The 27,636-nt window shown below is 42.5% G+C and overlaps 1 protein-coding gene across 1 annotated transcript in view; it reads left to right on the top strand.

Moving 5' to 3' along the window:
- The window catches only part of LHFPL6 (LHFPL tetraspan subfamily member 6), a 154,236-nt gene extending 130,395 nt beyond the window's left edge, over positions 1–23,841 (top strand). The window contains exons 3-4 of the mRNA XM_054056117.1: positions 6,022–6,120; positions 20,755–23,841. Coding sequence (XP_053912092.1) covers positions 6,022–6,120; positions 20,755–20,873 — 218 coding nt within the window. The 3' untranslated portion in view covers positions 20,874–23,841. The remainder of the gene's footprint in view (positions 1–6,021; positions 6,121–20,754) is intronic.
- The last annotated feature ends 3,795 nt before the right edge of the window (positions 23,842–27,636 follow it).

Here is a 27,636-nt window from a genome sequence, read left to right as displayed (position 1 = left end):
AGCTGGCCCTATCCCACTGATGGGCTTGCACCTCAAAGCTGCACCCACTTTTGTGAAGCTATTGTTTATGGACCTGCACATTTCCTTCTCTTTTCTATTCCTTTTCATGACTGTTGTGGATAATGGAAGATGACAGATGATGTTAATTATAGCATGGTGGTTTTGTTTTTTTTCTTTCTTCAAGAATGTTGTAGGCATCCTAAGCATTTTAAGCATCTGTAAAGATGGGTGTGGTATCCTGAGTAGCATAGCTGCCTAAATACAATAACTATAGGGCAGGCCAGGATGTGACTCGAGCTAAATCAGTAACTGCTCTCTACTGAAGCTGCAAAATTAGATTAAGGATTTCTGTTGGGTTTGCAGCCCTTGGATTTAACTTAGATCTTTAAGTGGACGTTGCAGCTGTTCAGCAGGACCTGTATTTTCTGTGATTAAACAAATTGGCTGTGAGCATGTATGAATTATTAGAGGTAATAGTATGCAGTCTTTTTGGTTTTGAAGAGTTTAATCCACGACTTTAGTTCCTCGGATTAATTCAAAGGGAGCGATTGACTTGAAGGGGCTGAGGGGCTTTTGTCCAAGTCTGATTAACACTATGGGTTTCAAGGCACAAGCCACACTTCTAGTGTATAAAATAAGGAAACTGAAATGCCAGTCTGCAACATCACTGTCCATGAAGATCATGGTGGTACCAGCCCTGTGACAGTTGTGCAAAATCCTGCTGAAAGCCATGGGGTAGATCCAGCACAATTACACACACAAACTTGTACACACACACACACACACACACACATATATATATATATATATATATATATACCTCAAGGCACAAAGCAAAACTTGCAAAAATTTGCCTTACTGCCTAATGGACTCTAAGCCTTTGTGAAAATCTTACCCTAAAGGTCAGTCCCCGAGTTTGGCTCTCACTCTGCCTGCAAGAACTACTGGGGAACACAACTGATTTGTGAACAGACCTAAATCCACGACAGGCACACGCATTCCGCTACAGGGAAAGACTTGGAGGGGGTTCATAACCAAATGAAAACCAGTCATATCAAACAAGATGTCAAAACAACAGCTTTAAGACTTGTGGCCAGTTGGTACCTGTGACAAAATTGGCATTTATAGACATAAGCCTTTTTTCCAGACGGGAAAAAAGACCCGTGCTTCTGGCAGCCCCCTTGCTCATTGTCAGGTTTTGAGTTTGCTAAGCAGAGCATGGGAGCTTGCCCATGGCTTTATACCTTGTCCTTCATACATAAACATGCTGCCAGTCCGGCTTCAGGGCCACACAGCAGTGCTGCTGTTAGGCAGCAGTTTCCTGTTTGATCTCATCATTGAGGTCAATGTAGGCTGTGAGCAGAAAAGGAGATGCAATGCTCGATGGCTGGTGATCCACAAACAAAACTCAGCACTGCTAAAGCCCATACTCAACTGGAGGGCCAGATACTGCTGGGGTAGAGGGGTTATCTGACATAGCACACTAGTTCACTCTTACTGGGTTTATTCGTTTCTGGGAGGTGGACCTAATGGTGGGGCTCAGCGACAGATGTTGTGAGCTGGTTATTAGACAGTGTGGACTGGCTTTAAGGGCAAGCATTCACTTATGAGTGAGGTAGTTGGTCCTTTGGAGCTATTTAATATTACAGTATGTTTGATTTGAGTCATAGAATTGCTATGTTGGAAAAGATGTCTAGGATTATAGAGTTCAACCATTTCTAACAATCCCTAAACCATATCCTTGAGCACCTCATCTACCCGTCTTTTAAATATCTCCAGGGATGGTGACTCCAACACCTCCCTGGGCAGCCTATTCCGTGCCCAAAGACCCTTTCTGTGGAAATTTTTTTTCTGATGTCCAGCCTGAACCTCCGCTGGCAGAGCTTGAGGCCATTCCCCCTTGTCCTATCACCTGTCACTTGGGAGAAGAGGCCAGCTCCCTCCTCTCCACAACCTCCTTTCAGGTAGTTATAGAGAACAATAAGGTCTCCCCTCAGCCTCCTCTTCTGCAGGCTAAACAACCCCAGCTCTCTCAGCTGCTCCTCGTAAGACTTGTTCTCCAGCCCTTTCACCAGCTTTGTTGCTTTTCTCTGGCCACACTCCAGAGCCTTAACATCCTTCTTGTGGTGAGGGACCCAGAACTGAATTCTGAATTCAAGATGCAGTCTCACCAGTGCCAAGTACAGGGGCAGAATCACTGCCCTGAACCTGCTGGTCACTCCATTTCTGATAAAAGCCAAGATGCCATTGTCCTTCTTGGCCACCTGGGCACACTGCTGGCTCGTGATCAGTCGGCTGTCAATCAATACCCCAAGGTCCTTCTCCTCCAGGCAGCTTTCTAGCCAGACTTCCTGTAGTCTGTAGCACTGCACAGGGTTGTTGTGCCCCAAGTGCAGGACCCGGCCTTTGGCTTTGTTAAACCTCATGCCATTGGCCTCAGCCCAGCAGTCCAGCCTGTTCAGATCCCTTTGAAAAGCCTCCCTACCCTCCAGCAGATCCACACTTCCACCCAGCTTAGTGTCATCCGCAAACTTACTTAGGTTGCATTCGATCCCTCTTAATTGCCCTCAGCTCCCTCCTCTGGATGTCATTGTTGCCTATTTGGAACACTACCAGAGGGTAATAATCTATGGCTTTTACCACAGGGAAGGAAGTTTTCTAATGATGTCTTTCCCTGAGGCCCCAGGCATGCAGCAAACCTCCCTGTGAAGTGGGTCTGGTCTGCAGATAGGGCCCTCTGTTCCATTTCTCATGGAAGGTCCTGATTCTGCTCTCCCAGGATGTTCTTAGCTGCCTCCCAGATTGATTTCTCTAGATTTACACAAGTTGATCAGAGAGCAGGGTAGACATTATGTCTGTCTAAGCAAGCTTTCAGTTTTAAGGTGATTATTTTGTAGAGCATATAAGAATTCTGTGGTTTTGTGAAAGAAACAATGAAATCTAGGATTATTTTTAATATTAATTATACTTATTAATCAATAATAATTGCACTTTAGACCACAGTTAGAGGCTGAGGCTTAATCCAGGTCAAGCTACATTTGTGTGAGGTATTTTAAAAATTCAGATTAAGTGCCATAGCTTGACCGCCCAAATTTGTTTTGACTGGAACTAGGCTTTAGACTTACTAAGACAGACATAAAGAAACAGGAAAGTGGCTATGATAAAAGAGTTAAGAAGTCTGGCTATGGAAGGGCATAAATTGGAAAGGCCATTGTACCCAGTGTAGCAGAAAGAGTGATGAAGTACAAAGTATTTGGAAGAGCCATGAGCCGTGTTTGGAAGGTGACAGTGGAAAGTGCTGTGAGAGACGTTCGTGGGAAAAAACTCAAACAAAAACCTGTTACTGCAACAAAGCCTAAATGGAGCTGAAAACAAACAGCCCTCTGTGAATGCAATGGGCACTAGACAGCTTGCCACCTGAGGAGAGTAATTGGCAAGTGCCCAGTAAGAGTTTGTTCTAGTTTTGGAGGGGCAGCATTGTTATGCTAATGGTCCTTCCACTCGCTTGCAGTGCTGCTGTTGTCTTCTCCTAGAAGATTTGGGAAGGAGGCTTTCTCAGGACCTTTCCTTGAGGAAGGGCTGGCTGCTGTTTCAGTTGGTCCAATGCAGGTGGCTGCAAGACTGCCTTCCCTCCTGCTCCCTGCATACACCTCCCTGCCTCTCGCAGTGGAGGTCTCTTAGCATTTGCGAGGTCTCCCAGAGAGTCTGTTCAGGGACACAAGTGGATTGAAATAAGCCCAGCCAGGGTGGTTCACTTCTGGCCAGAGTAGCTTCTGAGCTGTGGTCTGCCTGGGGTGGCAAAAGGTAGGTCATAGGAATTGTGGCTGGCATTGAGAGGGTCTGAACCACAGTAAAGCAGGCCAGGAATGCCACAGTTTACTGATCTATGAGGCTATTTCTGGCATCTAGGTGCTCTTCCTCCCTTCCTCAGCTGTTCTCATCATCAGTGGTCATGTTCCTCCTTGTCCCATTGAGCCCTGTCCATTCCTAGCTCATCAGCCGTGCTGTCAGCAGTTCACAATGCCCTTCTTGCTTTAACAATTCAAGTGAGAATCAGTCTTTTTTCAAAGAGTCTTAAGTTGTCTTTAACAAATGTAGGTGCAGCTTTAGCCTCAGTTTTCTTGTCTAAGAAACATTTTTCTGAGAATTTAATTAGAAGCGACTCTCATTTACATGGATCCTACCAGCTGCTGTTGGCTCTGTAGCTCTGGGGAAAAAAATCAGATGATACTGTGAAAGCCATTAGCAAAGACATTAGAAGCAACCACATCTAGGTCAGGCAAAGTTCTGAAAATACCTAACATTCATGTGTCCTTAATTGCTTTTATCCCCTAACAGCTGTTGGGTGAATGCACCATCTGAGAGGGGGTGCCTCAGGAATTTATTTTCCGTTGTGTGATGCAGATATGTGGAGAGAAGCAGGCAGTGACTGCTCAGTAAGGACAGGAAGATGTAGGCATGAGCAGCAAGAAGAAATTTGAATTTAGTGGAGGAAGATCTAAGGAACTAATATTAGGCCCTAAACAGGGGCAGATGTGCTTGCAGAAGCAGCAAAGGAGTTGATGACCTACTTTCTTAATAGCTAAGACGCTCAGAGAAAGTTGAGATAACAATTCTGGACGTTCAAGTGTGTCTTTTAGCAAGTCAAGAACACAATAAGGTGATTTATGTGTTTTACAGGAATGTCAGAAATATGAGAAGCTTAGGTATCTTGAGGATGGAGAGAGAAAAGATGCACAGCTAGCTCCAGGCTCAGAGTCAGAAATACTGTCAGGACTCCTGTTTATCTGCTGTGATGTCCACAGTGCCTCTGTCACCATACCCAGAACTTTGCTGCATTTAGGAGCACGGCAGCACAGGGGCTTTTCAGGGAGCACGTTGTCCTTATTCTCATTGCCAAGAGAGGAAAAGTCAGGTGATGTGAAGTCAAGGGACTTGCCCAAAATGACAGCTGTAGGGCTTGAAACCATGTCCCATTCATGTGCTCTACCTAACAGGTAAAAGGCACCACTGCAAACCTACACTGCAAAATTTTTGAGGACTTGCGTGTCTTTATAGCCTGCAAAGTGTCAGGGCCACCCAGCCTGTTATCTGCATAGTGATTCATTTCTAATCTTGCAAATAAGATGTGACACAAAAGAGGTAACATTTAAGTGCTGTAGCATACATTAAAATGTTCTCTCTAGGCTGTCCATTAAGAAGCTTTGCCAGCTACACCCGCTTTCTGGCAGCTGCTGCAGTGACAGCTGAGAATGCAATATGATAAAAATGCCACTTCTGCAAAATAATCATGGCCTACTGGGTGAATCCCAACAAGATCTTGTGAAGGGAAAGAGTCAAAACACATCTGTTTGGGGTCACATGAGGGCTGGAGAAACCAAAGCATGTTGTGAAGGTTAAGCCAAGCATGATAATAGGTAAATGGCCTTAGTTTTTTAGTTGAAGCTATTTGAGAAAACTTTGTGGAGTGTGTACCTGTGGTATGAATTGATAAGGTGACATAAAAGCCTGTCTTATGAAAGAGTGAAAACCAAAGGAAAATGACAACGGATTAGCACAATTGTCAGTTTACTTTTCCTGCTAGAACCTTAATAGTCCCTGCTTGATTGGTATTTTAATTAATCAGAAGAAATCATCTTATGAATGCTATGATTAACACAGCTTCTACTTAACTCTGTGTTGAACTTTCCAAACAGTATATGCAGTAGTTCTGAAGAGTGGAAGGGGAGTCTAAAAAGCTCTCAAGTGGAAACTCCAGAAGCTGAGGATGTCTTGTGGTGCTAAACCTCCACAGCTGCCTCCAGCCAACAGACTAGTTTTAAAACAGTGTAGTAGAATGCAGCAGTAGAAGTCCAGGTAACTTTCTAGTGGTTTGAGGAGAAGAAGAGGGTTTTTTTTCTCTGGTATTCCCAAATGGCAATTTGACACTTTGATTCTCAAGTGGCAGCCTGTGTTTAAGCTAATGGCAATTGCTTGTATACAAGTTTTCAGTTTTTGTTTTTTTTTTTTTTCTCTCCATAGGTTTGTTGATTGGCTCTGGTTGTGCCCTCTATCCTCTTGGCTGGGACAGTGAAGAAGTGAGACAAACCTGTGGTAACATTTCCAACCAGTTTGAACTGGGTGAGTCATCATCAGAGTGTCTCAGCCACATTAGACTCTTCTCTGTGCTACCTATAACAGCAAATGAGGACATGAGCACAGTCTTTGAGAAGCAACCTAGTTGGTTGTGAGTGTATTCGTATTGCGTCACTCAGGTATGGTGCTGAACCAGGGGATTTCAGATAGATTTGCTGGAAATATTTGCTGTAAGAACATTATAAAGGAAAATGAAGGAATGTATTTATGTATATATTTAAGTCATCAAGTCTAACAGTCTTGCAATATTGAAACTAACTCTGCTGGAGATCTTGACAGGGCAGGCAGAGGCATCACAGCACAGGTGAAGGTAATTCACAATGAGTACAATTAGCTGTCTTTGAAGTTTGGCATGCTTATGGCATCCTAACCCAAGCTTAAATAGTATGGTTTCAGTTACTCACATCTTTGGGAAGCTGCTAAATAACACTTGTTCCCTATGTCAGCCTTTTCCCTAACAAGCTACTGGTCTCAACGGTGATGTGTGTACTGAGTGCTGATCAAGAGCCAGGAATGCAGCCAAGCCAGGCTCACATCTACGTGGTAAGGGGTGAACCACCTCTAGAGAGCAAGGGCCCAGCAAAGAGCTAAGGATTAAGCAGTGTGAATAATCAGCATCTGATGTTTGCATGCACATCCACGTCCTTGTTTAGCTAGAAGGATGAATGCAGCTGCTGATACCCTAGTTTATAAGTGCTCTTTGATCTTTCATCATTTGAGGAAGAGAGTGGTCTCTAATCCTCCTGAAGGAGGAGAAGAGTCTGAGCACTCAGACCCACCGCAGGCTTGGGAGCTCCCACACCCAAGCAGAGGCACACACAGGTTGCCATCTCCAGCCCCTGCAAGATAAACCTTGCAGTTAGTCTTAGAAACTCTTTCCATAGTTGCCTTTGCAGGATTTGTTGTCGCCTGGCAGTAATCTCATTGCAAAAAAAACAGAGGATGAAAGTGGTCTCCTAGAGTTAAACACAAATCTGCTACATTATCTTCTAATTTTACACTGGTATTTCTATCAAACTTCAAGAGTAAGGAGTTTCCATCTTAGAGATGTTTCTTGTGTAAATAGGCAAGTAAACTGAGATTGAAAGGAAAAAATTATTGCTTTGGGAGACATGCCTGAGGTCACCTTTCCTTACACCATTCCTGTGGTCTTTTGGAGTGCATTTGATTTGGCTTGGGACCAGAAATTTGCATTAGCAATATCAGCACCTCTCTCTACCACTGCCACTGATGTTGTTAGCAGCAGCCACTAATGGCGTTGCGCAGGGCAATGAGTAATGTGCTCTAGAAGCTTTACCTTGTTGTTCTGAGCTCTAATAGCCTTCTATGCCATTGATATTAAATTGCATTTTCACTGAAGTATAGTAAGTTCCTGCAACTTTTTTATTCACCTAATAATGAAAATATATGAATATGGAGAAGAGGGAGCAGTGAGAACAGAGTGTATACAAATAGCTAACCAGCAGAAAAAATGCCCCGAATTTAAGATACCCAGCTCCGTGGAAAGGTGTCTCAAAGATGTAGTAGAAAGAGTAGGCAAAACCCATCAGTTGTAGGGAGCAGTCGGGTTTATCACTGCCAATGCTCAATCCTGGGCAGAAGCCTGGTGTAGTTCCTAGCCAGCCCATTTAGCAGCACCCCCAGTTGAGAGGCTGGCTAGCCCCTTGCTTGTGCACACTGGTGCCGGCAATTCCGTACCAGGCACGTAAGAATTTCTGCTCCTGTGATTCCTGCTTTTGTCTCCTGACAGCCTGCTTGTTCCCAGGCTTCAGTCATTGCTCTTGAGAGAGTGCACAAAAGTGTTACCTTTCCAGGTTATTTCTTCTGCAAACTCACAAGAAGATGGGTGTCATGCTCCTTGAAGGCAGCACATAGGCAGTTACAAAATGTGACTTCGAATACCTGCAATCAGAGCAGAGTCTCTGAGACCACCTTCATCATCTCAGTCTTGACTCACAAGTCAGATATTTGCATAAATTGGATCACTCTGTCATTAAAGTCAGTGAAGAAACACATGCAAAAAATTTCAGCTGACAGTTTTCCTTCAGGATACACATAGGGACCACAAGTTGTATTATATTAACTGTGAAGGCGTGTACTCTTACTGTATTTTCTAGACTTGGAGCATGCAGGGCACGTATTATGCATGCCTAGACTTGATGGAAGTGCTGGTCTTGCCGATCTGCTGCAATCATATGTTAACACATTAATTAACAGATTGTAATGAGTGTGGAATTCGCTGTAGTGATTTCCACCAGGCACTAAATATCTCATTTCCACATACATTGGCAGTGAATTTAAATGCTTGGCTGGGATTTTTTTTACTTAATGTCAGTGCTTAGTTGATACTGTGTTAGCAAAGTCATCTGAAAAGAAGAGGTACTGTCCAAGGGCTGTTCAATAACCACACTCTCATCATCTTTCGTAAATAACTCTAGGTTGGTGATAACTCAAATGCTTCATTTTTTTCTGCATCATTAGAGAATAGCTTACTTGTTATAGCCTATAGCAAAAAGTGATGTTTCAAAGACTTAATCTCGCTAAGTCTCAAGACAAATTTAAGTAATTATTACTTTCATTTGAATATTTAATGTGATTAAGCTGCAATGATATGCTTTCTACTCCTTAGTCTGTGAAATGAGTGGTCTCAAGAACCACATATACACATGCTGCATTCAAAAGCTGCCCTTAGAAAAGCTGAGCTGCCATGAGCCCTGCCCTGGAATCCTGGTAGGAGAAATGGTGGTGGTCAGAGTGCTGGTACCGCACATCCTGCAGCCGTGGGTGCTAGAGAAAATGACACTAAGACACTAACTCACCACATGCAGTTACTCTTAAAGGACAGGGTGTTCAAACGGGCGCTGATCAGCAGACAACACTCAGCCTCCTCTTCGAGGATGGCAGAGCAGCTGCTGCACATTGGGCCACACAGAAAACCTCAGTGCAGTTAGAAAAGGAGAGTCAAAGCACACCAGGTTTGATCACAGAGCAAGCAAAGGTGGACATTCGGCAACAGGTGAAATTCATTCTGGAGTTGCAAAAGATGAGGGGGAAAAATGGTTGAGGTTGGAAGTTGAAAAGATAACCCAGAAGCTGCAATCTGCATTATGGGAGGATGAGAAGGACAAGAGGCAGGTGCAGAGAAGGGACCGCAAGAACCACCTTGAGAAGCATTCAATTGTGCACTGTGAAATGTAATGATAACCAGAAATATTCCAGGATTAGCAATTAAATGAAAATTTTTGCTTTACTAAAACAAGACAAATCCTCACCTTCTGTAACATACTTATAACTAGATGGAATAAATAAACAGCAATGCTAAGAACCCCTAAAAAAGCCTAATTCTTAGTGGATGTGCTAGATATGAATTGCTTTTGCATGTCTTCAGGCACTCTGAAAAGGCATTAGACTAACAGGCACTCCAAATAGTGCTTGGACAGTCTATATTGTGAAGAGGGAGCTCTACCCCAGCCAAACACACACATTTCTGCGGACATTCCAAAGTAATATTTAAAAAGCCTGCAGGAAAAATAACAGTGCCTTTAATCTACATATAAGTGGATTTGGGTATTCTTTTCTAGAAAACTTGAGTTAACATCATAAGATGCCCCACTCTTTGCTGCTCTTTTTAAAATTGGATAATTATTTGTTTTTTATTAAGTGAACTATGTCCAAAAGGTTTAGTTAAACATTAATGTATTTAATTGGGCTAATTTTTTCAATCAAATGAAAGTGGTTGTACAACTCCATCTCTTCAAAGAGTACTCATCCTTCAACTGAAAATACCTTGCCAAGGACAATCTCATTTGTTGATTAAATTGCATTCAGTATATGAGGTGGTTTGCTAATGAGCATGGGGAATAACCTCTATAAATGGCCAGACAGAGAGGCTGGTGCACCTGTAGAAGGGTCTACTGTCTGGTTTTGCCATCATGAAAAAAAACACAAGGGTTTGACAAATGACTTCTGGCAAGTCCTGTTTGGGCATTAAGGCCATGACAGGTCTCTATCTTCCTCCTCTGATCGTGGTTCCCAGCAACCTGGCAGTCAGCAGGACCTGTACACAGATCTTGGGGCCCCATTCCGCAAAGTGAATATTGTCTCAGAGCACTGATGGAGCAAAGTTCCAATCAAAACACCAGACTATGAACCAAAGCAGTCTTCTGCCGGTGTTTTTAGGGTGGAAACTCCTAGAAACAAGGCAATATAAATAAATTGGGGTAAGAAAACCAGATATTTATGGTTTTAAACAGTGCAGTTGTTTGTTCAATGACTGAGTCAAAGTCCTTAGTCTAATTTGGTTGCAGGCTAATGCCTAGGGTGGAGACTGCAGTGCTCAAATAGACTGCCTTTCACTTTTACCAGGTGTCTGAGGATGGATCAGAATCTTCTTAGTCTCTTGTCACTGTACAAGCTGTTATTGTTATGCTGAGTTATTTCCACCCAGGAGTTGCCATGGGCCCATTCAGGACTGCACTGACGTGGCATAGCAGTACAGAACTGCTGACTGAAGAGTGTGAAAGGGAGTCAGTCTACACAGTCCCATGATCTGCAAAATGAATTAGCAGGCAAATTCCCAAAAGGATGCATCTTTATAGCTGATCTTATAGCATACATCCAGTTTTGCTGACCTAGAGGCACTAATACTGTTTTGTTTTCATTTCTGAATGTGCCATACAAGAATTACACCTGAAAAATGAGGAGTTTAGCAGAAAATTCATTAAAGGGACTCACATTAAGGTGAGAGTATGCATTAAAATGAAAACTGTATCAGTCATTTGCAAAAACTTCCACATTTTGCAAAATTTAAACTGTGTGAAGAAATCTTTTTCTGCACGCCTTTTTTAAAGGCCAGTGTGAGTGTATACGTGTGAACACATTAGTATTGGTTTTGAATTTCTAAAATCAATATGAGATTTCACTTTAGGCCATTGATTCTCTTAGCTGTGTAAGCAGAGACTACTCAGTTGCTGCGTGCTTGTTTCTGTTGTGATGGGTGCAGAGACAGCTAAATTCCACAGCAGGTCACAGAGAGGACATGGCATGCTCAGTTTAACTCACAAAATCGAGCCTCACTTGGCATCTGTTGAGACAGCACTACAAGACCAATACCAAAGAACTCAAGCAGCAGAATGGTCACCTCCAGTAAGATTAATTTATCTGAATGTAGATGATTTATGCGATTGTAGGTGCCCTAGGAAATTTAATCTGGCTTCCAGCTACCACTTCCCTGCCACCAGATGTATGAAATTATATTATGTACTCACCTTAATAAATTGAAAGAATGATGACACCAAATTTAAGATAAACTTCGATTCTAAGTCCAACTACTTGGAAAAAAATTCTTGGCTTCCTTTGAGGAAATATGGTGTGTTTGGGCAGTTATGGCTAAGCCTGAATGATTAGTACCCCTTTTGTGAGAGATTACTTTTTATGTCATACATTTCCTGCTCAGGACCTACTTTTTCATTCTGGGTTATCGTTTGTGCTAAGAAGCATCCTACAAGCATGGCTTGGTATTTGCAGTATGCAACTGCCTTCAGGACTTATCTTTTAGTCTCATTATGATTTTCCTTGCTGTTAAAGACAATGAAAATCACAGATCTGGCGGCAAGGGTTTGTATGGCTCAGATGTGGTCGTTGGCACGCTGTGCCCTGCCTATCTACCTGGCAGCTGCTGCCACAGCCTGCCTGAAATGCATACTGTGCTTGTTTGAGTTCATGCCATCCTCACAAAGCTGGTAACACCCTCTTGCCCTGTTTCTTCTGTATGTCCCCCTAGATCCTCTCCACTTGTTTGATGTTTTCTGGCTGTCACGCTCTACCCATATGTATAGAGACATCCTAGGTCTGAGGGCCCAGCTGCAGCAGCAACCAGAGCAGATGGCTCCAAATGCACACCTTAGCTTGCCCTCTGTGATGGTCCATCCATTTGTGAACTGCTGTGAGAAGGCTTTTCTGGCTGAAGAGGCTGTCTGGAGAGAAACGTAAAAGGCTGGCACCCATCCTAAACTAAACAAGCAGCTGAATTACCTTCAAATGCTCTCAGAAAAATCTGTTTTGAGGGATATTTGTTTCCGAATGTCATTACTACTAAGGTTCCCCTTTGCCACTTTTAAAGGACTTGAAATATCTTTAAAAGAACTGTTGATTTGATAATTACTTTTGCTGTAGAAATTTAGAAGTAAATGATCTTTGAAGCAAACAGTGCAGTTGCTAAAACAACAACATAAAACCCCCAACAGAAAGCAGTGAATATAAAAAAAAAGCTTTGTCAAACAGTCAATTGGCCTTAGGAGGCATCATTTCAGCATCTGGCTAAATGTTGACATACACTGCCAGACAATCAAGAAAAGGACGTAGAGGGTAGGACAATTTATTAGAATCCTATTAAAGGCAAGGCCTTCAAAGCTGTATTTTTCTATGAGCAATCTGTCTCGCAAAGCCATTTTTTTTGTTACAGATCCTCTGCAAACAGCTCAGAGATTTTACCAGTTCTGGTTTTTGACTGAAGCTGAACACAATCTTTACAAGCACCTGCTGAGTTCTCAGATAAATGCATGAGTCAGCCTACATGCTAGTAAAGAAAGTGTTTCATCAAGAAACATTTCCTCTTTAGTGCTATCCACATAACTTCCATTCTTACATTTTTACAAGCTTTGGTAACTATATCAAGGTCCGCATACATTCTGTCTAACATAAGGTACTTAAACCTTTCTTGCCAGATTTAGAACATAGTCAATGCAAGGACCCTCTGCGGTCATAGAATCATAGAATCACTAGGTTGGAAAAATACCTTTGAGATCATCAAAAGCAACCGAACCTGTCTACTACTAAATCATATCCCTAAGCACTTAATCCACCTGCTTTTTAAACGCCTCCCTGGGCTGCCTGTATCAGTGCTTGATAACCCTTTCAGTGAAGATACTTTTCCTAATGTCCAATCTGAACCTCCCCCAGCGCAGCTTCAGGCCATTCCCTCTCATCCTGTCACCTATCACTTGGGTGAAGAGATCAACACCCACCTCTCTACAACCTCCTTTCAGGTAGTTGTAGACAGTGATAAGGTCTCCTCTCAGCCTTCTCTTCTCTAAGATAAAAAAAAAACAGTTCCCTCGGCCATTCTTCATAAGACTTGCTCTCCAGCCCCTTCGCCATCTTCGATGCCCTTCTCTGGACAAGCTCCAGGATCTCAATGCCTTTCTTGTAATGAGGGACCCAAAACTGAACACAGTATTCAAGGTGCAGTCTCACCAATGCCGCAGAGGGACACAATCACTTCTCTGGCCATGCTGTTTCTGTACAAGCCAAGATGCTGTTTGGCCTTCTTGGTCACCTGGGCACACTGCTGGCTCATGTTCACTTGGCTGTCAACCAACACTCCCAGGTCCTGTGGCTTTCAAGCCACTCTTCCCCAAGCCTGTAGCATTGCACGGGATTGTTGTATCCCAAGTGCAGGACTCTGCACTTCGCCGTGTTTAACTGCATCCCGCTGGCCTCAGCCCATCAATCCAGCCTGTTCAGAGCCCTTTGCAGGCTCTGTCAACACGGGCTTATAAAAGGCTGATACTGCCAAACTAGCCTGATTGCATTCTGTGACAAGGTGACTCACTTTATGGGTGAGGGAAAGGCCGTGGATGTAGTGTATTTGGACTTCAGTAAAGCCTTCGACACTGTTTCTCACAGTGTTCTACTTGAATAGGACAGGCGCCCACCCCTCGCTCCCTTTTGGGTTTCCTGGGCTTCCCCGTCTCAGGTAACCGCCTTTTAGCCTCGATCTAACATCTGGCCGTCTCGATCTACCATCCCTGCTGCCAATTCTCTCCAATTGAGCGTTGTTGCTGGCTTTGCCACATTTAAATCAATGGAAGAGCATTGAGAAAGGGTCTTGGACCACCTGGAAGCAAGTACCTTGTGCTCTTTTTCACTTGAAAAGGGGCAGCAAAACTGGTTGTTTGGAATCCCTCCATAGTTAAAAAGAGAAAAATCGGTGCTGCTAGAGAAGTGCTTATGTACTGTACTTCAGATGTCCGCCTTAAGATGAAATGCAACACACTTTTGTAAGTGACATTTTCTCCTCACTGTCTCCACAGGGAGTCTGAAGCAGTAGTCCAAAGAGAGGTGAAATTAATTTTACCTCCTGCAATATGTGAGCTTTCTGCAGACTTCTTCCAGAAGGCTGGGAGAGCTCCTTGTTAGCAGGACATAAGCTATTTGCTCTTTGGATTTTGAATGTTGTAATTGGCACAAGGTATTGGTTTCTCCATTGTTTCATGATAAATGCACATCTATAGCAAATTTGAGTTTGTTTAAACAAAGTTATGTAATTCTCCAAAGAAAGGAGGATTTGGTCATATGAGTGTCTGCATAACAGCAGACTAAGATACCCATACAATTTCTTTGACAAAATAGTTTGGTCTGTGCATGTGTAAGAAATCGTATATTTTTTTAAAAGAGAAATGCATTGAGAAAGTCATATCCATGCAACTAACCAGCTTCACCAAATTCATTATTTTGTATTAAGGTATTTGTTTGGCAGCAGTTTTACCTTATATAGTGCTCTTTATTTGTTTCACATAACTACTTTAATCCTTTCTGGATGCATTCCAAGTTTTAACTTCTTTTCCTGCTTTTGTAGGTGATTTCACGTGATGGTTTTTTATTGTAACTCTGTCAAGAAAAAAGTCTTCAGCAATTTAATTTATCTTGGCTTTGTTTCAAAATAATTGTACCTTCTTATTAATTAGCTGATTATCTTTTGCAGTCATTTGTGCCTTTCATATCTCCAAATCCCTGTCTATCCCTTAACACCACAGTCCTTAGTTTTTCCTCTGATTACTTTTACACATCTTGACTGATTACATGAATTCATATTCCCTATAGTACTGAATTCTCATGTGAAGCTGTTAATTAGAGTACCTGCACGAGTTTTTGCAAGTAGGAATTTTAGTTTTTATTTTTAAGGTATATAATTTGTATTCTTCAGTCTTGCTAATACTTCATCTTGGAAAATAGTCAGCACTTAAAGTTAAACAATTAGATTTTGCCAAATAAACCAGGCTGAAAGCCCAGGATAAGTCTTAACATTAACAGCAAAGAAGGTGCAAATATTTAAGATACTAAGTCTTGCAATTAACAAGTTTGCATCCAAGACACTTCCATATTCTAGATAATTTTCCATAAGTGTCAATTATTGGCTATTTTAGATTAAAATCATATGTTATTTCCAGGACCTTGATAAATATGTGTGATAATTATTTATAAGACATCATGACTAGAAATCCTGGTAAAATTCTATTTCGGCAACTGGATCCTGGCACGGCTCCATTGTAGTATCCACAGATTTTCTGTTGCCAGATTTCACTCACTCCCAAATTTATTTTAATCTTTATAAATGAAGGGAAGCAAGGAGCTAAGGAATACATAATTGCCTTGAAGATCGTGTTAGAAATCAGGAAAAGGTATGGAAGTGTTTTGTAATAAGCCCATCCATCACTGTAAAACTAGCCTTCCACATTCTTTGATTTCTTTTGATTTAGCAAATATTGTCTTATATTCTATGGGACTCTTTTCTGCTGACTCTTCTTTTGATAGTGTCCTCACTCACCTTGCTTTTTGTCCTTTATCGACAGGGATTGCAATTTCTTTCAATTCTTCTACGAAAGAGAGGAGTGTAATGTTTCTATTCTTTCCCTCTTTTATTTGCTTGAAAAATGGCCATCCAGCCCTATAGCTGCCAGGTCTGTGATTCTGTGATTTCAGAGTTCATCCTGAAACTGTCTTACTGCCAGTCCCCGTAAAAGAAATATGAAAGGTCCAAATGACTGGCTACAAAATTACCTGAGCTGCCTTGGTCAATCCTGCTCCACTGACCAACCAATTCTTAATGCTCTCCTTTACAAAAAAAAAAAATGTCAAAAAGCAACATCCCCCCCCTGAACCATGAACAAAAAAAACCACTGTCCCCTCTCCTGAAAAATTAAAAAAAAAAAATCCAAAACTGACAAAATGGTGAAGCCACAGATTCTCCCTCTGTACTGACCTGTGAGGAAGACTGATCTGTTAAAAGCAATATCATTTCTGTGAGGAGAAGGAAGCTGCTGTGATGCATGTCTATCAGGTATAAGAGTGGTGGGAATTTCCTTTGGCATGACAACTGATCCAGCCCAGCTTATGAGCAAGAACATGTACACATTCTTGCACACATGTCCACGTCCCTTGTGGACTTGCACTCTTCTATCCCCATGTATGTATTCCAGCGTATCCTTGAGGAAAACAACAGCTTGTGTGTGTGTGTGTGTGCGCGCGTGTGTGAAAGTTGACATGATTTCTCTAATTATTTTAATTCTATCAAGTAGTTAGTTAGTCTTGCTATTTGTTTTAGAGTTTTGATATTAAAAATAGGAAACTTCAACATAACAATTCTAATATTTAATGTAATGGGTCTATGAAGGCAAACTGATCTATTTGGTGGTTGAATTTAAGCCCCAGTTCTGCAAAGTTCATAACCATTTTCATACCACTGAATACAGGAGAAGTCGCACTGATATCAGTACAATAAAATTTGAACATGAGAAAGGGTCCTTCTATGGTACTCATTATTATAACATAAAAGTATAGATCTAGAAAGCAATACCTATCTTCTCTAGCTTGTAACATTTCTGTACATGAATTTCTTTTTATTTGGTATTACATTTAATTAGTTATCAACCCTGCTTTCTGTTCCTTTCAAATGAGTGCTTAATATCAAAGTGGAGGAGAAGTCATTTTAAAATGTAAACTGCAACTAAATTACCCAATTACTGACTGCCAACAGTCTTACTCAGTGGATTAATATAGCTCATATGTGTAGTAAAATGAGAACACAACTCCAAAATATGTTTTTCCTTGTGCAATACAGGATTACAAACAGGATAGCATTGTTTTGTTTTGACATGTGCCTATGCAGTGTGGGCAATCATTCTTTGCAACAGGTACCTTTGAGATGGATTATCCCTGGCTTTATAGCTATACTTAGCTATGGACCTAGGACTTAACCTATACTTACAATTGAAAGTCCCATGCCCACAGACACTTACCCAGCTGCAGGCTCTTCTTAAGCACAATAGCTTGAAATGCTGTTCTACTCAGCATCGTCCAAGTAGAGATCAAACTATTTTAACCAGGGCCTCCCATTGCCCCTGACACAGACTGGAAATAATGGCCGGGTTTATTGCTGTGTTATTCTTGCTCTAAGGTCAGGCTCCCGGCTCTTTCATCCATTCTCCTGCACTCTCCCATTCCTTCATTTGTTCTTCTTGACCTGACTCATACTTGTGAACTACATTGCATTTGTTAGATCATGAGGTTGCCTGCTATGCCTCAGAGCATTAAGTAGGGCAGTGGTCATTCAGGTAAATGGAGCATGTTATGAAGAAATAAACGTTATTCTTTTTCGCCAGACTGAATGTGCATATTGTAGCTGTTAAACACACCTCTGACACTGATTTAACAGTTCTATCTTCCTAATATATATCAGACAAACTCTCCCCCTCTCCCACTGCCAAGGCACAGAAGTTGAAATCACACTATGCACAAGTTCAATTTATTTTATTCTATCCCACTTAGGTCACAGCTTCAGAGAGTGCTACCAGGTGAATCTTCAAGCTCTTTTTAAAATAGCATTTTGACATTTATTTTCTCTACATGGAAACATCACAATGTGAAAGATTTACTTTTCCAAGCTGTAGCCACAGTTCTGTAGTAGTTTTAGGGCAACTTCGCAATTTAAAAAGGCATATCAGATGGAGACCTATCTTATCACAAGAAATGCTTAGCACACCCCACCCTGGTATAAATGTGATCATTTTCAAAGCAATCCAATGGATTTAGACATCTGGTGTATGCTTAAGCCAGGGTTTGAAATTCCTAGCAGAAGCTATAGATATTTTCTGTGTGTACACAGGCAAAACAATAGATGGTCCAGAAATAGGTCTCATTCTTCAGGGACTGACTACTGTGCAATTGGGCAAGGATCAGAACCAGTGACACTGTTAGGTGCTTGCAGCTCTCCACAATTTCTAGCGGTCTTACCTTTAGGAAGTAAAACTCTCTGTGTGGTTTTCTGTAAGGAAGCCAAGAACGTTGTTGATCTACAGAGCATAACCACATTACAAAACCACGTAAATCTCTGTTTGCTCCTGCATATTAATGATAGAGGCTAATAAGCTCAAGCCAAGGGCACTGCTCCTTAAGTCCTCTGGTCATGTCAGGGTCTTTGTTTCACTGGACATCTTTTCAAGTGAAAAGTTTTGAAGGCTATGAAGAAAATATGAAACAAGTACTATACTTCCTGCTGTGGTGTCAATCTAACATCTTTTGAGCGGCCAAGTGCATAAGTGTTGCCTCCCATTATGGACTCCTTACAAAGCTGATTTGACAATATTCTGCAGATAGAAGGTAGGGGTGCTGTCTACTTTGAGGCACGTTAATGCTTTGGACATATTGAGATGTACAGATATCTTGTCTGTCTTGTGGCCAAGGCACAATTAGTTGAGTTGATAATTGTCTGAACTGGAAGCCTGGCCCTAAAGGATGCCATTGGGACAGAATACAAACATGCAACCTGTTTCAGCTCTATCTTTCTAGGTGGAAACTGTTGTTACCTTCATTTCTCTGGAGAGGAGAAGAGTTTCTGCTGTTTCTTCCAGAGGGTTGGAATGGAATCATAGAATCGTAGAATCATAGAATCATAGAACAGTTTGGGTTGGAAGGGACCTTAAAGATAGTCTAGTTGCAACCTCCCTGCCGTGGGCAGGGACACATCCCACTAGATTAGGCTGCTCAATCCTGAATGTTGTATTGCTGCTTGTGCCTTATTGAGAGCACTCGCTGCTCAAAGCAGGGCAGTATCATCCAAGATAGTGACACAGGGAGCACCTCATTTGTAATGAGTCCCAAGCATGAAAGATCAAAATAACCAAGATAATTCAGCCCAAGTGAAAATTGCTTTTGGGATGGGCTGAAATCCTGAGAAGTAACAGCAGGCTCTCAGAGATCTTTGTAAGAATGCTTCCTCCCCATTGCACCTGCTTTTTTCCTGATCTCCCCTTCTACTGCGGGCATAGCAGTACCTTGAAGGGGAGCAGTCACTTTATGGTCCACCATGGGATTCCCCAGTGCCGCTTGCTGGTGATGAGTTTGGCTGTACAAAGATTCTGCGGCCATTAAATGCATTCAAGACCGTATTGTGACATTTTTAAACACGTTAGACAAAAGGTCAGTGAAGATTTTACTTCCTTGAGTGAAGGTAGGGAAAGTTCTCTGGTTTTGTATTTGTGGACTCAATTCCTGCAGCAGCCTCCATGCAGGTGGATCCCTGATGTCATGACCCTTTGTCACAAGAACCTCCTGGCTGAGACTGATGCCTGTGTGAGGGGGATGTGGATGGGTCCCTGCGGCCATGTCCTGGGTTATAGTCACCAAGCAGCTTGCAGCCAGGTCTAGTTTTGAACCCTTGTCACTGAGGTAGCAGAAGTGGACCCACTCGGCTCTTTCTGAAGGGAACAGGCGCTGGCCCATGTTACATGCAAATCCTCAAAATCTCAGTCAAAAGTAAGTCAGCTGCATCAAAAGAAGCATGGTCAGCAGGTCGAGGGAAGTGATTCTGCCCCTCTATTCCTCTCTTGTGAGATTTTACCTCTAGTATTGTGTCCAGTTCTGGAATCCTTGAAATAAGAAGGATATGGAGCTCTTCGAGCAGGTCCAGAGGAGGGCTACAAAGCTGATCAGAGGGCCAGAGCACCTCTCGTACAAGGACAGGCTGAGAGAGTTGGGCTTGTTCAGCCTGGAGAAGGCTCCGAGGAGACCTTAAGGTGGACTTCCAGTACCTGAAGGGGCTACAAGAAAACTGGGGAGGGACTGTTCTCAAAGGCTTGTAGTGATAGGACCAGGGGGAATGGGTATAAACTGGAGAGGGGCAGATTAAGACCACATTAAGACAATGGTTGCCCAGGGAAGATGTGGATGCCTCACCCCTGGAGGTGTTCAAGGCCAGGTTGGAGGGGGCCTTGGGCAGCCTGATCTAGTGGGAGGTGTCCCTGCCCATGGCAGGGGATTGGAACTGGATGGTCTTTAAGGTCCCTTCCAACCCAAACTATTTTATAATTCTATAATTCTATGAAAAATAATCAAAATATCCTCAGATGCTGCCTGGAGCAGGGAAAGGAAAAGGGAGAAAACCCTCTCCTGATCACAGTCGTTGTGGAGGGTGGTGCCACAGGCTGTCTCTGGGCTGGACAGGCAGAGAGACACCTGCCCCATGGCTGGCATGCTCATGGTGCCAGCAGCCTCTGCTTCTGCTCCCACGTGGCATTTCCTCCTCTGTGGAAAATAGCAACCTACCAAGTGACTGAGCTCAGAGGCCTGCCTGCTGAACCATTACAGAAAATTAAGGGAGCCTTTTAAGCAACTTGGCTTCACCAATTGCTTGAATTACACCCCATGTTTGCTGTCTGAGTTGGATGTGCAAGTGAGCAGAGACCTAGAAAAGTGCTTTCTCCTGGATGGGCAGAAATTAGGGTGGCAGTGGTGCTTCCTCCCACGGCTAATTCTGTGTCATGTCACTCTGTTTCCCTGCAGGGACCTGCCACATCGGCTGGGCCTATTACTGCACAGGTGGGGGTGCAGCTGCTGCCATGCTGGTGTGTACCTGGCTAGCCTGCTTCTCAGGCAAGAAGCAGAAGCAATATCCCTACTGACCCAGCCCTGGGGCGCCGGCACTGCCAGACACCCGAGGAGCTTGCCGACATCTTCTGGATAACAACAATAAACAAGAAATTTTCAAGTGCTTTCTCTCTGGAACAGGCATGGGGAGGGACAGCGGGTGGCCCCAGGGAGGGTAGGGTGGTGCATGGCGGTGCAAAGCCACCGGGACAGGCTGGGCAAGGACAGGCTCTCTTATCCAAGCTCACCTGTGGTCTGCTCAGCAAAAACTTAAGCAAAGAAAACTCTGCTTTGGCAAATGGTGAAATTCTGCATGCACCGATAATTGAGAGGTTGGTGAGGGGATGGCGATGCCGTGGGCCTTGGGTAGCGCCCAGCGGCCACTCGACAAGGTGCTCGCAAAAGCACACACGCACGCACAGATGTTGACCATGGCACAAAATGAGTAGAGAGGAAACTTCTTTTTTGTGTGATTCTTCTATTCCTTTTTTTTTTTTTAACTTCCCTCTGATGGATTAAAATTCAGTGTTGCAACACTTTTTAATCTATACATTAAACTTAATAAAAGGACCAATAAGCCAGTTTATCAGTATTTTGTATACTCTCCACACATTTTTCTTCTCCAAACATTTAGCCACTGCTTATTCAGCCCTGTATAACTTTTATTAAGCCTCTGTGTTTTCAGCATTATTACAGAAATGCAACATAATTACTTGGCATATATAGCCTTTCCCTATAGTACTTTTATGAAGTGCAGTAAATGGACATTTTTCTGTCCATGGGAAATTCCACTCATGGTACTGTAGAGCTCTGTTGGTTATGTGCGACTAACAGGAAACTTCTTCCAGACATAGATTTCTGTTACTGTTATGTTTAGCTCATTGATGTCGTATTGTGCTGTACCATGTTTATTATTTCAATATTCATTTTTGTAAAAAATATATATATAATATGTGCTATTTTATGTTTGTATTTGAAAAATCTCTGTAAATAAATTTCTCCTTGATCAATACTTGCAATGCCTGGTCATGTCACTAGAAGAAACATCTCCCTTCTCAGATCCCTATTGGAAAAATCCTGCAAACAAATCATGACTGTTATAACCATGTCGTATTCTTTTTCCCTGTAAAACACATATATTTAGGGCTCAGTTACATTGCTTGAGGATAGACATCTATTGCATTTTGAGGCATTGTATTGTACCTGCCTGATGCTATCATGTGTCCTCCAAGACTTCAGGGAGATCATCCACTTTCTGGCCTGGCACACAGCACTGCCTATCCCTGTTTGGGAAACTGAAAGATAGCATCACCACCAATCAAATACCCACCAGGTGGTATACCCTGCGCCAGGTACTGGTACTTCACACACAAAACTCCAATATTTTATTTTATTTAAGAAAATCAATGTGAACTTAGAGCATGGGAACTTGTAACGAATTTTCAATCATGACTTTAAGTGATGTTATTTCCTTTCAAATTTGTTTTTCTACTCTTGTTTTCTCAATGTGATATTTCTGTCATGTATTTCTAAGTTACTATCTATGTTCTAGTTGCAATTCCCCTGGTTAATAACACTCGTAGATGTTGCAACTCTGAAATCATACAGTTGCTTTGTACATTATGCTGGGTAGATTTTCTGAGGTACATGGAAATAGCTATGTTCTTTACAGTGATCAGTCCTGATATCATAGAATCATAGAATCACTAGTTTGGAAAGGACCCACTGGATCATTGAGTCCAACCATTCCTAACACCCCCTCAGTCATGCCCCTCAGCACCTCATCCACCCGTCCCTTAAACACCTCCAAAAAAGGTGACTCAACCACCTCCCTGGGCAGCCTGTTCCAGTGCCCAATGACCCTTTCTGTGAAATTTTTTTTCCTGATGTCCAGCCTGAACCTCCCCTGGTGGAGCTTGAGGCCATTCCCCCTTGCCCTGTCCCCTGTCACTTGGGAGGAGAGGCCAGCTCCCTCCTTTCCACAACCTCCTTTCAGGTAGTTGTAGAGGGCAATAAGGTCTCCCCTCAGTCTCCTCTTCTCCAGGCTAAACAACCCCAGCTCTCTCAGCTGCTCCTCGTAAGACTTGTTCTCCAGCCCCCTCACCAGCTTCATTGCTCTTCTCTGGACACGCTCCAGAGCCTCAACATCCTTCTTGTGGTGAGGGGCTCAGAACTGAACACAGTACTCAATGTGCGGTCTCACCAGTGACGAGTACAGAGAGACAATAACCTCCCTGGACCTGCTGGACTGAATTTTGTTAAGTCTTATTACACACTAAGCGCTATTCGCATTATGGTGTCATGCACTGAAAATAATTGTACCTTACCACTCCCAGATTAGGCTCCAATCACCTTATCACATCTGACTGCAGTTCTGCTGAAAAGCCCATCAACCATGCAGTGGGAGCCTGCTTCCTTGCACACCCTTCCTGTGGCACCAGCAGCAGTAGGACATGGAGCTCTTCCCTCCTGTTTATCCCTTCTTGTGAGCAATTAGGACTGTGGGAGGTCAGTGGCATTCCATGTACCCTCACAGTAAGTATGAATATGTCTGTTAGGGTTGTGGATTGCTGCTTTATTAAAACTAAAGGAGATATAGACATAATTTGGCTGTGGTACTCCTGTCTCCAGTAAGATTTTTGACAGATATCAGAAGAGAAAACTTCTATCTTTGTATAGTATGCTACTGCCGAAACATGCCTTTCCTTCCACAGAAACTACAGTTTGATGTACAAAGTTTCTGTGAGTTGGCTATAAAAATATAATTATTATTCTAAATTTGACCCTGTCTAGATTATATCCTTGCTCACGCATCATGGAGAACATTTTCACATATTTTAGATCTCCCTAATCTCAGGTTTGGGCTTGACAAACTGGGACTACTTAATTACTTCATGAAGAAAATATTTTTTTTGTTACAATGCAATACAATTATAGCATGACTGACTTTGTTTGAATTTATATACAATCTCCTCTTTTAAATTTGGGATCAAATAAAATGACAATTTTTAATAATGAAGCCAATGATATATGCTGTACCTGCTTTGGATCTGTTTTTCCTATAGCCTTCAGCTGCTTTGTATATGAATAAACCAATCACAGCTTAATTAGGCTTGTCCATATTTGTGCATTTTGGTTTGGATATCTCACTCAGGGAGTGTGAGAAGGAGATTGATCACTGGAATAACACCCTAAGCTCAGTGTCTCAGACCCAACAGGCAGGCATGCCTTGTATGACAAAGGACAGCCCCTATCCTCTCTCCAGTCAGCTGAGGAGAGAAATTTGAGATAGAGGGGAATAACAGCAGGTTCCTGCCTGGTGACACATCAACTCCGTGCAGCGCTACAGGCTTAGAGAATAGTGTCTAGAAAGCTTTGTGGAGGAGAAGGACCTGGGGGTGTTTGTTGACAGAAACTGAGCATGAGCCAGTAGTGTGCCCAGGTGGCCAAGAAGACCAAAAATATCTTGGCTTGGATCAGAAACGGTGTGGCCTGTAGGACCAGGGCAGTGATTCTGCCCCTGTACTCAGCATTGGTGAGGCTGCACCTCAAATACTGTGTTCAATTTTTGGCCTCTCGCTGCAAGAAAGACATTGATGTCCTGGAGCGTGTCCACAGAAGGGCAAAGAAGGTGGTGAAGGGGCTGGAGAACAGGTCTTATGAGAAGTGGCTGAGGGAACTGGGGTTGTTTAGCCTTGAGAAGAGGAGGCTGAGGGGAGACCTTATTGCTCTCTACAACTACCTGAAAGGAGGTTGTAGAGGGGTGGGTGTTGGTCTCTTTGCCCAAGTGATAGGATGAGAGGGAATGGCTCAGCCTGCACCGGGGGAGGTTCAGATTGGACATTAGGAAAAATTTCTTCACTGAAAGGATTATCAAGCACTGAAAGAGGCGGCCCAGGGAGCTGTTTGAACCACCATCCCTGGAGGTATTTAAAAGATATGTAGATGAAGTGCTTAGGGATACGATTTAGTTGGGGACAGGTATGGTTAGACTTGAACTTGATGATGTCAAGGGTCTTTTTCCTCCAGAATAAATACCATTTATTATCATGGTTATCAAGCCTCACAGCTACAAGTTTAATAACTTTGAACTGGACAAAATATTGCTTTCAATTTTAAAGTATGAAGTATTAATGAATTATTTACAATATTTACTATGTTTAATTTTCCATTTATATATTATTGAACATTAGGGGCTTGGCCTTATATTTGTCAAAAACAAAGAGCTTAAGCTTGCACAAACTCTGAAGTCACTCAATTCTGCCCTTGCCATTGCTGGCAAGCATATCACATAATCCTGTACATAAATTAATCAAGATCTACTTTAAAACTATTTAAGCAGTTTTCCCCTTACAGCTACATTGGGAAATGTATTCCAAAATCTCACTGTCAGAGGAATTAGAGACTTCCTAAGATCCTATCGACCCTATATTCTGGAACTTACTATCAACACAGATGTCAGAGGTCATAGTCCACTTCCAACAAATATTCTGGGAGCAGCAAGTTTTATTTGTCACTCCAGACTAATATAGGAGCCATAAAGAAACAAATTGTGTGGTCACAAGCTACTATTCCCTATCAGAAGCTATCTTATGACCACAGGATAAGTCAGGTAGAAGAGGACGTCAGGAGGTCCAGCCTCCTGCCCCAGGAAGGGTCAGTCATGAGGCCACAATATGTTGCTCAGGGGTTTATCTCATCAGGCCTTGAAAACATCCAAGGATGCAGATGCACAAGATCTCTGGGTAGCCTGTGCCACTGTCTGACTGTCCGCGTGGGGAAACAGCTTTGCTTATAACTGATCTGGTTTCGACTAACAGCCACTGTCTCCTATCTTCCCATGAAGAATTTTTGTGAAGAGCTCATCTCCATCTTCTGTCACGTCACGGTAAGTATTGGGTGGCTGCTATTGGGTTATTGTTCTCCCCTACCAGTCATCTTTTCACAAGGCTGAATAAGCCCTGATCTTTGGCCTCTCTGCACAGGACAAATGCTCTAGCCCCTAACCAACTTGGTGACTACTGTGCCCCCAGCTGCCATTCATTGATGTCATTCTTAGATGAGGGGGCTCAAAACTGGATGTATTTTCCACATGTGGTCTAAAAAGTGCTGAGTAGATTAAGACAATCAGTTGGTTCTATATAATGGCTCTGCTTCTACCAATGCAGACAAAAAGGCTGTTGCTCGTCATTGCTGCCAGGTCACGCTGCTGGCTGCTGTGCAGCTCACCGCCCCCAGGAGCCCAGGTCCTTTCCACAAAGCTACTCCCCAGGCGGGCAGCCCCAGCCTGTGTCACTGCTGGAGCTTCTTCCTTTACAGGTGCAGAACTTGTCATTTCTTCTTCTGAATTTCATAAAGTTCCTGTCATCCCCTTCCTGCAGCCTGTCTCAGTTCCTCTGAATGGCAGCCTGACCCCTCAGCATATTGACTTATCCTCTCAACATGATATCAGATACAGACTTGATGAAAGCGCATTTTTCCGTCTCTTTTGGGACACTGATAAAGCCATTGAACAGGACAGACCTGCAATATGCTACCTACCACAAGGGTCCACGTAGAGTTTGACCAGGAACCATAACCCTCTGAGCCTTGTCATCCAGCCAGGCTTTTATCCATCTGGTTGCGTGCCCATCCAAACCATAATGTCTGAACCTGGGTACAAAAAACCTATGGAAGTCTGTTAACAAAGATGCCTTGCTAAAATCCATGCAAACGACAACAACAGCTCTTCCCTCAGTCATAAATCAGTCATTTTACTCTGGAAGGCCATTGGGTGAGACAGGCACAGTTTGTTCTTGATAAATGCAAATTGACTTCTCAGAGTCACTGAAATGAGGTCATATGGGGCTATCAGTGGAAATAAGGTGCTGGGATACTGTTTTCTTTGTGTCTTTAGCTTTTGTTTTGCATGAGTAAATAACAGAAAAGAATGGTCGTCAATAAATCTGGAAATATGAAGGCTAGGAAAAAACGTAAGCTCCTGGAGTTGGGAATTTATTTCATATGTAATCTTGATTGAGGCAAATGGAGGTGGAGGGATTTGGTGCAGTAATTTATTTACATTACTTCTGCCTTTGGGAAAGGCTTCAGAAGAATACATTTTAAGTAAGAAATTCTTGTACCCAAACCCCAAAGAGTAGGAGGCTTTCTTCGTCCATGCAGCATGGTATGCAGTGCCAAGACTCTTCTCCTGAGCACTCACATGGTATTTCCTCAGATGGAAAATGTAAGTTCTGTCATTAAAGCATTAAGTCAGGGAGAAGATTTTCTGCATAAATATGAGGCATATGAGGGCCCTGTCTGGCATTTGAGAGGGCACAATGAGAGTTAGATAGATACTGAGGTGGTTTTAACCCCTCTATTCCTTTTTTCTTGATAGATAATTCATAAATCAGTTGCAACCGCAATTTATCTGTCATTCTGGAGTCTGAAATAGTCTATGAAAAATATCAAACTGAATGACAGGACACATAGTCTGTACATCAACATAAGCATTAATTCTATTCTACACACTTAGCCTTTCAGAGAGACAATGGTGAAATTAGATGTGCCTTTTTTAGAAATGACATTTTAGTGTAATCCCTTAAGCAGACAGAATTTTAAATATATGCTTTTGAGTAACTATTAAGTGTTTTTATTATTATTTAAATTATGATGGATTGGAGAAAATGAGAAAAATTTTTAAATCATTTCAAGTTCACTTCTCTTAGCGGCAAGAAGGATAGTTATTAGGCTAAACATAAATAAGTGGCTTTTTTGTCATGTTCCTCACTAAGAAAGAGAATGTTCATTGAAAAC

The sequence above is a fragment of the Cuculus canorus genome, chromosome 1 (assembly GCF_017976375.1).
Source record: "Cuculus canorus isolate bCucCan1 chromosome 1, bCucCan1.pri, whole genome shotgun sequence".
Classification (NCBI taxonomy): Eukaryota; Metazoa; Chordata; class Aves; order Cuculiformes; family Cuculidae; genus Cuculus; species Cuculus canorus.
The sequence above is the reverse complement of the archived record's forward strand: the minus strand, read 5'-3'. Positions and strand labels throughout refer to the sequence as shown.